This window comes from Pseudorca crassidens, chromosome 2 (assembly GCF_039906515.1).
Source record: "Pseudorca crassidens isolate mPseCra1 chromosome 2, mPseCra1.hap1, whole genome shotgun sequence".
Classification (NCBI taxonomy): domain Eukaryota; kingdom Metazoa; phylum Chordata; class Mammalia; order Artiodactyla; family Delphinidae; genus Pseudorca; species Pseudorca crassidens.
Genome location: NC_090297.1, coordinates 140,897,493 through 140,911,763, shown reverse-complemented (window position 1 = coordinate 140,911,763; position 14,271 = coordinate 140,897,493). Strand labels below are relative to the sequence as shown.

Here is a 14,271-nt window from a genome sequence, read left to right as displayed (position 1 = left end):
TTATCTTTTATTCTTTTTCACTACTAAATCCATTCAGATTTAAAATTCTCTATTACATTTATAGCTACATAAATACTGTGGAATGGACTGGCATTCCCTTGACAGCCTTCTCTTAAAGGTCTTTTCTCGTTCAAATTGGCAAATCAAATTGGCAAAGACCTTTGACCTCCTCTGATTCTGGGTAGGAACTGTAACGAGGGAAACAATAAAATTAAGATACCAGTCCAAATGTTGGGCAGAAGTCCGAGCCAAAAAGGAATCAAGACAAAGAGTTCTGTTTTACCATTCTGTGCCTCGGGAAATCACCAAACAGACCAAGCTCAGTGTTTACCAACAAAAAACTAAGATGGGATCAAAGCATAAGCTGGGTGATATCATTGCTTAAAACTGACTTTGAGGACTTCCCTGGTGGTGCAGTTGTTAAGAATCCACCTGCCAGTGCAGGGGACAGGGGTTCGAGCCCTGGTCCGGGAAGATCCCACATGCCATGGAGCAACTAAGCCTGTGTGACACAACTACTGAGCCTGTGTGACACAACTACTGACACCTGCGCACCTAGAGCCCATGCTCCGCAACAAGAGAAGCCACTGCAATGAGAAGCCCGAGCAACGCAGCGAAGAGTAGCCCCCGCTTGCCAGAACTAGGGAGAGCCCATGAGCAGCAATGAAGACCCAATGCAGCCAAAAATAAATAAATTAATTAATTAATCTAAAAATAACTGACTTTGAAAGAAAGAGGCAAAGGGGAAAGGGTAGAAGGAGAAAGAGTAAAAAGATAGCATATCCCCTGTCAGTAAACCCTCCTTGACTTGAAAATTTCAAGAAAGTCACAACTATATGGACCTTCCTGGGGAATGTGTCAGTATGTATAATAGAGTTTTCCAGATAATGGAAAATAAATAGGCAAATAAGTTGGATTTGAATGTGAACTAGGAATAAATAGGTTCTACATGAAGACATAACGGAGTTTCCTAAGAATAAAACTCCATGTGCTTTTGGTAGATTTTGTGACAAATTTTAGCTTCTCAAAATTCTATAGGCATAGTTACTGGCTGTTTTCATTTGCTTGGTGGGTAACGTCACCAAAACGTGCTTTATGGTATGGAGAGAAGTTACAGTGTTAGGCTTCGAATCACACTATTCCTTAGATCATAGTTCTTTAATGCCAGTTCAGAAGCTGGATTTGTCAAATCACACTGAGAAAAAATGATACAGTATTTTAACTTCCATTAAGAGTGTAATGCTTTAAGACAGCTCTAAAATCAAATGTAGATTCAAATCCTTGCTCCACCACTTACTATGTGATCTTAGGCAAGTAGAACTTAAACTCCCTGTCCTTCAGCTTCCTCACTTGTAAAATGGCATTAACAATTGTCCCTGCTATATATGGTTGTGTGAGAATTAAGTGACTTTTGATACAATAAAATGATTGGTACAATGCCTGGCACATACAAGTGTTCATAGTAAGTATATAATTATTACTAATTAAAACATTATTATTATATAAAATGATTAGAATATAATTTTATGAAATTTGGTAACAAACAGTAATAAAAAAGAAAATAAGTAATGTTTACTAAGTACATGGACCCAAGCTGAAGGCTTTTTAAGTAAAAAAAGACAAACTATAAATTATGTAAAATTCTTAGGTCCAAATATCTTTAAGGACACAAATATTAAATTAATGTGCTTTTACAAGGTAGATAGAAAACTAAACACTGCATCACTTAGTGATAACCCTTAACTTACATGGAACCTGGCAGCAGAATATATACATATATTTCTCCTAGAATTCATCTGCCATCATTATTTCTTTGTTTATCCTATAGATTATATCAAATCTGAATCTCTAAAATGGAAGGAGCCAAAAGGCAAAGTTTGGAGGAAGACTCTGAAGGACAGGCCACACACACAGGTAAGCAAAGTTAAATGAAAAAAATAATTATAAAATTAAAATTAGATCTGGAGATCTCTAATGTTCTTATTGCCACTATTCAGTGTGAAATTTAAGTAATACCTTTGAATGTGTTGTGGAATCATCTAAAAAATATTTGACTGGATAAATTAATGTGAAATCAAATACTTTTAGAACAGTTTTAATTAGATGTCAATTTGAGTTTGAATGAATTCATATGAGTACTAAACAAAAATGCATGGAAACTAATTTCATAGTGGCAGTATTTAGAATACCTTCTAAGTATGACACAAAACCAAGAAACCATAAAGGAAGATTGATAAATTCAGCTATAGAAATGAGGAAAGGAAGGAAGGAAGGAAGGAAGGAAGGAAGGAAGGAAGGAAGGAAGGAAAGAAGGGAGGGAGGGAGGGAGGGAGGGAGGGAGGGAGGAAGGAAAGGGGGGAAGCAAATGTCTGCTGTCTGGTAAAAGTCATCAAGAGCAAAATCCAAAAAAAATTTAACAAATTGAGGAAAAACATTTGCAACTAACTGACAAAGGGTGAATTTCCTAATATATACTAAAATTTCTACAAATCAATAAGAATAAAACCAACAACCAAATGGAGAAATGGGCAAAATATAGAATAGACTATTTAGAAAAAAAATTTATAGGCACTTACAAAGTTAGAACTATATAGTGAAATACGTTTTTTTCACATGGTTTGTAAAAGTAAAAAAGTTTAATATCACACTTTGGAAAGAGGCATACTCATACATTACTGGTAGCAGTGTAAATTGGTACAACCTCTTTAAAGGTAGTTTAGCAATATTAAAATTAGAAATATATATGCTTTTTGACCAAGCAATTTTACTACCATTACCTATATGTGGACCTGAACAGAGAGGAAAAAAAATGTATGTGTAGGGTTCTTCACTCAGAATAATGTCAGAGAAAAAATGTGGAGCAACCATTTACATCAATAAGAAACTAAGTAAATTAATATCTACATAGTAGAATACCATGCCTCCATTTTTAAAAAAGGATGTTTATGTATATATGTGAAAAAAATCTCTAAGATATATTATGAAGTAAAAAAAGAAAAGTGAACAGAAGTGTGCATAATATACTACCATTTGTAAAAAAAGAGGAAAAAAAGGGATTCTCTTTTCTTCACACATAAACGCATGCTATACACATGCATATTTTGTATATGCAGAAGACACATCTGGAAAATGAAGACTATGCAAGTAAGTAAAAAAAATCGATTGTCTGAACATAATATAAATAAATTTATATTAAAATTGTATATTATTATTATATAAATAAAAATTATTAGGAAATATATGGGAGAGAGAATACATCTACATACGTAATACAATATTAAAGTATGGATATGGTTAAGTTTTAGTGAAGGATATTTAAAACTCCATATTTTCAAGAATTTAGACCTTCTTCCAAACACTGTTATTATTTATCAGGGCAACTGAACATCAGAACTTCAGTTAGATCATCCTTGATTTAATTAATATTCTTAAATCTGCAAATTCCATCTTTTCTATATTTGTAAAAAGATTCTTAGGATCTTAGAAAGAATTGAATGGTTATATAATAAGTTTCTTAAAGCCATTTTAGTTTTAATTGAAGTCAGGCCTCCCTCTTACTGGTTGTCTTTTAAGTGCTATTGTCATTATTGTTCTCTGGATCTTGATAACATTTCAATCTGTTTCCCCCCAAATTCTAGTTTCCTTTGTTAATAGTGTGCTTCCAGGTCTTCCCTGGTGGCGCAGTGGTTGAGAGTCCACCTGCCGATGCAGGGGATGCGGGTTTGTGCCCCGGTCCAGGAAGATCCCACATGCCACGGAGCGGCTAGGCCCATGAGCCATGGCTGCTGAGCCTGCATGTCCGGAGCCTGTGCTCCGCAACGGGAGAGGCCACAACAGTGAGAGGCCCGTGTACCGAAAACAAAAAAAAAATAGTGTGCTTCCAATTTTAGTTTATTGCTGAAGTTTCTTTCTTATTTAATGACAGTACTATTTTTCTAAAATTCTAGTTTCCACTCTATACTCTAATTTTTAAATATCTTTACCCACAATTTTTTCCAATAGCTCAAAGTGCATAATTTGTATTTTCATTAACACAGATGTTATAGAAAGATTCGTAGTCAAAACCCACTTAACAAGATTAATGTGGGAGAACATTTCTATGAGCAAGGCAGTCAGAAATTTCTAGCCCAAATAAGATAATTTTTCTGATACAGAAGACAGCAAGTCTATTCCCATGGCAATATCAATTGTGTAAATAGTCCTTGGAAAGTAAAAAGGAAAACAATTTGTTTTAAATTCTATTCCAGGACCCAAAGGAGTAATAAGTGATTGGAGAAAGTTTAAATTGGAGAGTGAAGATAATAATTCACTCCCACCTAGTAAGAAGGAGATTCTCAGACAAATGTCTTCTCCTCAGAGTGGAGATGACAAAGACTCAAAAGAAAGATTCAGCAGAAAGGTAAGATAAGAAGAAATCAAAAATAAATAATCTACAGGGTGTTTTTATTATAGTATTGTTTGTATTAGCAAAAAAAAAAGGAAATGCAGTAAACGCCTACGCCTATAAAGTCATCCCATACTAAGAAATACATGGCAACTGTTAAAAGAATGAGTTACAAATACATGAGTTGACTTAGAGGTAGTTCCACAACATGAGAAAGTAAGATACAGAGAATTTTAAGTTATGTGATCCCATTCTCTAGAGCAATGGAAAACAAACACTGTATATGTGTTTATGCTTATGATTATGTTTATGATTATATGAGCATGTATGTAGAAAAGTATGGAAAGACACTCACCAAATTGACAATATTGGTTAATTGGAAGGGTGGGATTGGTTGACAGTTCTCAACCTCCTTTCCGAGGAGGAGGAAGAAGGTAAGCAGAATAAGCCACACTATGAAAAAAATATATCCATAATTTTTTTAAGAGCAGCATTTTTTAAAATTCTCACTTATTTCTTATTATATAATGTGTATGTCATACATACATAAAAAAGTGAAATATGAAAAGATGATCTATAAAATCTTGATGGAGATTATCTTAGAGTTTCAGAGTGGTAAAATTTCAGTATTTATTACTTCCTTCCTTTAGCTTTTAGTTCAGTTTTGAATCTTTATAATTAGCACATATTATTTATATAAAAACAACAGCAATACTAAAGAAATACTAAAAGAAACCATAAGGTGATTTTCATTGTGGGGAAAAATCAGTTTAGTGGTTTATTTATCTCCAAACCAGTATATATGAGTTGTTGTATATTGATTGTTGTATATTGATTCTCAACAGACAGTCTCTGCATCAGAAATATTCTTGGTTCTAGGCTTCTGGCCCTTGTAAAAAATCTTCAAATCTAAGATCTCATTTTCAGGGACTTCCCTAGTGGTCCAGTGGGTAAGACTGTGCTCCCAATGCAGGGGGCCTGGGTTCAGGGAACTAGATCCCCCATGGATGCTGCAACTAAGAAGTCCTCATGCTGCAACTAAAACCTGGCACAGCCAAAAAAAAAAAAATTAATGCAATATAATGTTTGTGAGGGAAGTGGAAAAAAAAAAAAGATCTCGTTTTCAGATTTTGGTTCCTTCACTGAGTCACTATGTGATGTGGATGAGACAATTAAATTTTCCTATCTGAGGAACTATAACAATACCTCCTTCACTTGTTGTAAAGAGAAAATAAATGAGAACGTATTTTGAAACATGTAAAATGCTATACAAATGTGAGACATTATAATGATTAAAAATATTGTATTAAGGTTAAGCTTTAGAAATGTATCTGAATGCCTAAATATCTATTTGCCTGAAGATGTGAATGGAACAAGTTCTCATAAGAATGCTCAAATGCATATGTAAATCAGTATTTTGTGGTTCAGCCTGTTAAATTAGCAGAACTATGGTAGCAACTTAAAAATTATATAAAACATTTAACAATGTTTAGGATTAAAACAAATTAAGTTGGAATGATAATTTTAAAGCAGAAAACAATAATAAGAATGAGGCCATTAGAAAAACAAATATAGGAGGAAGAAACAAGAAAAGGAAATAATGAAAGCACCAAATACTTCCACTTAATCTCAGTATCTTCTGTAAAAAAACTACCTGATATGTTTATTGTGAAGATTAAGAAAAATAATCTATGTAAATTGTCTAAGACATAGTAGATTTTCCATAAATTTGGGAGTCGTCCAACTTCCCTGGTTCTGGGCTGCTCCACATCTCTTAGTCACACTATGTCCCATCATCACTCCTTTATATCTTGTGTGTGTGTGTGTATGTGAAGGGAAAGGGTGTTTAACATTCTATTGACTAAGTTAATAATGACATCGCTATTAAGAAAGGCTCTGCAGGTAATTTTATATTCCAGCTTCAGTGAAAAATAGCTGTCTTGGAAGATAGAAGTTAGGTCTTTTCTCATTTTAGCCTAAACCAGTGCATATGAATCACCTAGAGGGCTTGTTTAAACATGTCTCACTCAGGCTCACACAGAGTCTGATTCAGTAGATCTGGGGTGGCATCCCCAAATTTGCATTTCCCAGGACTTCTCAGGTAATGGTGATGCTGCTGGTCTTTTGGCTAATCTGGTGAACTCCAAATAGTAGTAAAAGTTGTCTTTCTTAAATTCCATCCTACATAGTCCAAAAAAATTAGTAAGTGATAAGAAAAAATCTTTTTCACAACTTTTGTGGAGGAGACAATAATGTCCAAAGGCATTTGTTGGAAACACATTTAAGTGCATGTACAGGCACTTGTGCATGTATGAGCATGTGTATACACTTTTATGAAAGTCACTCTAGAGTAGACCTTGCTGGATTTTTTTCACCCAAAGTGGCACATTTCATGACCATCTCATAGCTCAACTATATTTAGCAATACTTATGCATGTATTTAGTCATGAAATAATTACTGAACCCCTATTATGTGCCAGACACTAAATTCTGCCCCCATACAGCATAAAAGTTAGAAAAACTAATATTAAACAATGAAACATATACTATAATATCAAGTAATGTTTATTGCTACGAAGAAAAATAAACCAGCATAAAGAACATGGGGCAGGGACACTTTTAGGTAGAATAATCAAAGAAGGTGATATTTGAACAATTGAGGTGAAGGAGAAGGCCATCTCAGGAGGTAGGGGGGACAGCCAATGCAAACTCTTTAAGTTGAGAATGGGTTCGGTATTATAAGGAATATAAATTTCTGACTGAATGATCTCTATCATTTCTTTCATCTATTTCCAGATGAGCGTTCAAGAATATGAGCTAATCCACAGAGAAAAAGAAGATGAAAATTGCCTTCGTAAATACCGTAGGCAGTGTATGCAGGATATGCACCAGAAGCTGAGTTTCGGGCCTAGATATGGGTTTGTCTATGAGCTGGAATCTGGGGAGCAATTCCTGGAAACCATTGAAAAGGAGCAGAAAACAATCACAATCATTGTTCACATTTATGAAGATGGTATTAAGGGCTGTGATGCTCTAAACAGTAGCTTAATATGCCTTGCAGTCGAATACCCTACGGTCAAGTTTTGTAAAATAAAAGCTTCTAATACAGGTGCTGGGGACCGCTTTTCCTCAGATGTACTCCCCACACTGCTCGTCTACAAAGGTGGGGAACTCATAAGCAATTTCATTAGTGTTGCTGAACAGTTTGCCGAAGAATTTTTTACTGGGGATGTGGAATCTTTCCTGAATGAATATGGGTTATTACCTGAAACAGAAATTCATGTCCTAGACCAGAGCAACATGGAAGAAGATATGGAATAAAGATTCACTATGTCAGTGTCTCATATTTCTCCTTTAAGCATTGAACATTGATTTTGGTAGTATTTATATTCCTTTAGAGAACACCAAGTGTAGTAATGGCTGTTCTAATTTGGGGAAAAAAAAACCCAGACTGACACTAAAATTATATGATTAGCATTTCTTAGTATTAGTTACTCAAATTGATATAATGCTTTAACTTCAATACATTGTAGTCTTCAGTAATATTTTGGTAGACAAAGAGGATACGGATAATATTGTGACAGTTTTCAAAAATCCCTTTCAAGTTATATGTTGGCTTTTTTACTCCACGTTTTATCCTCATTGTTACTACTGTGTTTTTCAAATTATATTTTTAATATAATTTTTTTCTTGTGTAATAAGAATAAAGTCTCATAAGAAAATACATTTCCTATTTAAAGTCTATTCTTTCCCAAATATTACATTATCAAGGCCTTAAAACATTATATAACTCAAAATACAAAAATTTATCATTCAGTAAGATATCTTATATTCCAACCAAACTAATACATAAGAAACTTAGAAACACTGTGGCACATTAAAATTGTTTAAAAAGTATTTGTTTAAAAATACAGTTTCAGAGTTTCAGAAGCTAACTTTATCTAGGAAAAAAAGCAGGGTAGAAGCAAGGTCTTTTTATTCTTTAGACAAAATAATATTTAGTGGTAATAATAATTACAACTATTATTTATTGATTGTCTTTTATGGGCCAATATTTTATACATATCATTTCTAATAGTTAACTACAATTCTGCAAGTAGATATTACTCCCATTTCATAAATGATGAAACAAATTCAGAGAAGTAGAAGTTCTACTTCCATATCCCTTGGAAACATTTGGAAAACTCTCCTCCTACACAAAACACATAGAAATGCAAAATAAAATATAATTTGAAAAAATGTTTTTAAACGCATGAATGAGCTGAAGAGCAAGATAAAAGAAAATTCTAGGTGTCTGAATCAGAGTGGAAAATGACAGTGAGTGAGAGCCAAAGTGATATAGCCTATCTTTGAAGACATGGTGCTTGATAAGTAACCAAGTGTGGGCTCTCAGAGACAAGTGTGCTTAAAACAGGTTTGCACATTTTCCTCTGGTGAACCAATGTTGAAACCAGATATATGTCACAAATTCTAGTCTCCACTCTCCTAAACGACTATTTTATGGCTTCTCTTTTTTCCTTAAAACATTTTGACCCCATGCCAAACACTTCACCTTGCCCATATTTCATTGAGAAAACAGAAATTATCAGATGAGCCCTACCTCACCTTTCCATTACCAATCTAAAATATGCACCTTCATGTAAACACTGTTTCCATTGATGTTAAAATGGAAGAAGCTCACACAGCTCAGCCCGACTGATCAAACTGTGCTATGGATCCTATGCTCACCCACACAGTAATTTTATTCCTGAAATTATTTCCCCTCTACCCGCATCATCTATTTCTCACTTTCTCTATGCTGTATTATTCATACTGGCTTATAAATGAGTTTTTAAATTGTCCACTATTTAAAATATGCCCCTTATAATTTAAAATTTCCAGCTATTCTTCACCTCTCTGCTTCCCTTTAAAATCACATCTCTTGGGGGACCTCCTGGTGGTCCAGTGGTAAAGAATCCGCCTTCCAATGCAGGGGACGAGGGTTCGATCCCTGGTTGGGGAACTAAGATCCCACATGCCACGGGGCAACTAAGCCCACGTGCCACAACTACTGAGCTCTAGCGCCTCAACGAGAGAGCCCACGTGCCGCAAACTACAGAGCCCATGCACTCTAGAGCCCGCGCCACAAGAGAAGGGAAAACCCGCATGCCACAACTAGACAGAAGCCTGCGCACCAGAACGAAGAGCCCATGTGCTGCATGAAGATCCTGTGTGTCACGACTAAGACCCAACAGAGCCAAAAATAATAAATAAGTAAATAAAATAAATATTAAAAAAAATTTTTAAATAAAAATCACATCTCTTGAAAGAAGTGTCTAAAGTCATCATCTTTATTCCTCATTCTAATTTTTTTCATCCCACTCCCATCAGGCCTTTGTCCCAAGCACTCTAATTACAGTTGTAATCACCTTGTCAAACTTAAGTTTATTCCTTATAAGTCTTATTGTAACAGGGAAAGACAAATCTGACTCCATATTGGATCTATTTCTTTTACTTTAACCTTTGTATTATACTGTTTTTGTTGCAAGTTAATCACTAAAATAATGTTGCTTATAGCCTGAAATACACAGGATAGCCCATTCTCAAGGTGTTGACCTTTAAAGGTATAACACTTTTCCATTCATCTAGAGATATAAAGTTGCAGAATTGAGTATAACATTTGTCTTGTTGGAGGTTTATAGGAACACTGTGACAGGACTTACATGGACAGATGCAACAGCAAAGGATTCTGGCACCAAGAAGTTTGCAACAATCTACCACACCCCTTTCCCTTTTAGTATAAAACAAACCTGAATTCTAACTCAGGTGAGATGGTTCTTTGGGACATTAGTCCACCATCTTGGTCTGCTGGCTTTCTGAATAAAGTTGCTATTCCTTGCCCCAACAACTCATCTCTCGATTTATTGGCCTGTTGTACAGTGAACAGTATTAGTTTAGACTCAGCATTATTCCTTATTTTATTCTATCTCCTATAAGCATGTGTCAGAGCTGACCACCTCCCCTATTTTTAAGTCACTTCCTTTGGCTTCTTTGAACACATCCTGCTTCTATCCTACTGACTATTCCTCTAAGTCTCCTTCTCTAACTTCTCTAAACATTCACCCTAGGTAACTCCCTCCTGTCTATAGTCTTAAATACCATTTATATTCAGACTGCTTTCAAACTCACATTTCCAGCTCTACCTCTCTCCTAGACCCCAAAATCCTATGTCTCAACTGGAGGAAGGGAAGAAAAAGGGAAAAGAAGAATGGGAAAGAAAAAGAAGGTCTGCAGTTATACTAGATATTGGTGATTCAAATATGGGTGAGATAGAATTCCTAACTGTGACCAGCTTACATTGACCAGTCCTTAACATGTAGTTACTGCAATAGGTAGTTTCTGCTTATGAATCCAAAATTCCATCTTCTATTCCTCTTTACCAATTGGGAAAGGCATTTTAAATACCCTATGGCCTATTTCTAAATTGATGAATGCTAGGAGGGAGACTGAAGGGTAATTATATATAAAATGAGGAGCTTTTTAAAAAGATTTCCACATGTTTTCTCCTACTGAGTAACTGCTAATGAATTTATTAATCCATTACAGAGTTCTCTGTTAGGGAATTACTGGACTTAAAAACCATAGCAAAAAACAGGATCCTTATATGTGATATTTATCATTTAAAAACTCCTTAGTGGAACAGGTCTTTTAGGGTGATATTAATTCGATGGACTGGAAGTAAGTACTTAAAAAGATGATCACAAGGCAGTGGGGAAGGATAGTCAAGCATGTATCTCAAAAGAGAACAATATTTTAAGATTAAGGTATAAGTTCTTTTCAATCACCAGTCATTATTAACTGCACTGTAGTGTAGCTTTGTAGGGCAGAGGGAGAAAAGCATCACTTAATGGTGAAAGAAGACTCTCATCTATGGAAAAGAATAAAAATGAGTGCTTTGAAAGATTCCTGTTTAATGAAAGCTTTACTCTTGTAAGAAATGACCCACTGTGCATTAATTTAAAATAGAGAGCTAGCAAGCTTAAGCAGGACTAACCCCTGGAATGTATTTAACCCATAATTGCCAAAACAAAAGTAACTAGGTGGCACCTTTGTAAAGGGAGTAGTGATGATAGCAACCATTCTCAAAATAAGCACTCAGTGACTAATAGATGCCAGAGTGAAGCTTTGACGATAACACTCATGAGGAAGAGTCAGAAAAAAGGCAGGATTTGACTGGAATATTTGAAGCCTGCTGCTGCAGAAATCCTGGACTACAAACTCCCCTCATGTAAACACTTAATCTGCTGTGATATTTGGCAGGAGGAGAGGAAGAGAGAATTTTTGTCTCAGCAAAAGAATGAAGTTTTAGATATAGAGATTTAAAATGTCATAATATGTCTCATAACAAACCACCCAAATAATAACTGGAATAGACTTGAAAAGAAAAGCCAAGAGTGTTAGTTGAAAAGTATTATAAATATAATAGAAAAATCTGTAGGAAACAGCAAAATTATCTTGGAAAGTGAGAAGATTTTTCATTAGTTTACAATATTTATTGATAAGCTGCAATGTGCCATGCAATGTCCTTGACCTTAGGGAGCTCAAGGTAAAGAAAACAGACATTTAAGCAAGCAGATGATAAATGCATCTACATTTGTATCTAAATCTATGTCTATATTAGTAGTGGTAGTTAATATCCTGAGCACCGGTGCCAGACTTCCTACGTTTGAATCTACTCACTAATTTTGTGATCTTAGGCAAGTTAGTTAACCTCTCTATACTTGTTTCTTCATCTGTAAAATAAGAATAATAATAGCACATTTTGGAAAATATGAGTAAATCGTCTAAACTACTTAGAACAGCACCTGTCACATAATAAACAATACCCAATGTTATTATTATTGTTATAATTACTAACAGTTATATATGAAGTAAAATGGTAACATAGTACATAAATATAAGATCTTAAAGATATGCTTACATAAATAGAAGCTCATTTATGAAGAAGTTTGAATGCGATTATCTATCCCAAACACACCACTCACATTCCTCTATATAAGGAACTTATTTTAAAAATCTATATATTTGAATTGAAAGAGAAAGATCCTAAAAACAACCTGCCATATCAAATTGACTGTAGATACCACAATAAATATAAATTAAATTAGTTCTGAAAACAGAAGTGCCAAACAAACATTAACATCAAATAAGAAAGAAATTTACAGAATTTTGAGGAGTTTTATACTGAATTTATTGCAGAATATAATTACAATCATATACCTAGCTGCTCAAATATATCTAGTAAGCTATTATCTTATAATGAAAATTTGATGTGTTTTTCTTTGTTCTTTTTTTCAAATACTCTACAAATATTTGAGTATCTAATACATGCATGGAATTATGTTAGATAATAGAGGGTGGTAATTAAAATGGGTAAGATATAGTCATTTCAGGACTTGCAATTAGGAGCACACATTTCTGAAATTTAAAAAGATGGGGATTTATTTTTATTTTGTTTATTACTGTCTAAGGTCTTATATTCTGGAACCCAGCTGATATAGAATTTCAGTGAAGAAATTGTCATCCACTCATGCCTCTCTGATTAGCTAACACACTGTCATATCTATTCAGTTCCTCCTTTACTTTCACTACTCTTTGAAAAATCTTCAATTTCATTATACCATTCTCTGATGATAGGCATCTACCCCTCAAGCTCTCTCAGTCCTTTACTCCCAACGCACATTCTTTAAGACCTCCAATTTCTCAATCTTGTCTTTTTAACACTATCTCCATTTTCATGATTTCTGTCCTTCCCATGTAGCTTAGACACTTGGAAGATGACATCAACCACCTTCCTGTTAGCACACTCCATATTTCATCCTGTTATTCTTCCAAAGCACTTCTCTTTTAAATCCCCAAATTTCTGGACATTTCAACTAGAGTACATAGCTTATCCAGCAAATAATTCCCTCTTCCATTTCCCACAGTCATCATTTCATCCTTTATCATTCCCTGTCAGTCTTCCTCTCACAAATCCTTCCCCCTCTGAAAAAATGACATTGCCTTCAACATCACAGAAGAAATCGAGCCTCCTCAGCAAGAACTTCCCTAATGATTTACCCCACATATATTAATCCTCTATTCACCATTTCATTGTTCTCAAAGATGTCTCTCTGTACAAGGTTAATCCTGCCTTCTGTGATTTTAATCAGATTATATCACATTCAAATTTCACAACTTTTTTGCTTATATTATACCATTTTTCTTCTCCTTCTATATTAACTTCTTATTCACAACCTAAAATTAAGTCTACATCTCTCATTAAATTTATTTTTTCTAGTTCTTCAGAATTTTCACTAGCTATGATGCTCTCTAGCATTCTCCTTCCCTTCACTGCCACACTCTTGAAAAAAGAATCCATGTCCTTAATCTTTTTCTTTCTTTCTTTCCATTTACTTCTCCACCTCTCTTCCTCAACCACTCCACTAAAAGTGATTCTAACAAAGATCAACAATGACCTCTGTGTCAGGCAGGTTTCTGGCAAGGAACAGCACAAACAGAAAAGGTATGATTGAAAGGAGTATAATGAAGAGACTGTGTGTATACAAGAATGTAGGCAGGAAACTAACAGGGGATGGTAAAGCACCACAGGGCTAGCAACAGGTGTAAGTGACTACTACCCCCAGGCCTTGAGGAAACCAGAGAGACATAGTTATAGGAAAGTGCTGTCCAACAGGAGCTTTAGTTGTTGGGAGAGAACACTGCCCCTGCCAATCTGTGACCTAGGAGGGAGAGAGATATCAAAATAAATAACAGGAGTTACCTCTCTTTCTGTTCTCTTATCTCTCCTCAGTGCCTCCCATTGTCCAAACACAACCAGAAGCCAGAGGGAAAAAGAACATTGTTGA

The 14,271-nt window shown here is 34.8% G+C and overlaps 1 protein-coding gene and 1 long non-coding RNA gene across 3 annotated transcripts in view; one reads left to right on the top strand and one right to left on the bottom strand.

Moving 5' to 3' along the window:
* Nucleotides 1-7,902, top strand: part of PDC (phosducin) — a 64,526-nt gene extending 56,624 nt beyond the window's left edge. The window contains exons 2-4 of the mRNA XM_067714671.1: nucleotides 1,829-1,914; nucleotides 4,248-4,399; nucleotides 7,181-7,902. Of these exons, the coding sequence (XP_067570772.1) occupies nucleotides 1,854-1,914; nucleotides 4,248-4,399; nucleotides 7,181-7,705 (738 nt within the window). The 5' untranslated portion in view covers nucleotides 1,829-1,853 and the 3' untranslated portion in view covers nucleotides 7,706-7,902. The remainder of the gene's footprint in view (nucleotides 1-1,828; nucleotides 1,915-4,247; nucleotides 4,400-7,180) is intronic.
* LOC137211930 (uncharacterized) overlaps nucleotides 1-14,271 on the bottom strand; it is a 154,876-nt gene that overhangs the window by 116,716 nt on the left and 23,889 nt on the right. The window lies entirely within an intron of this gene.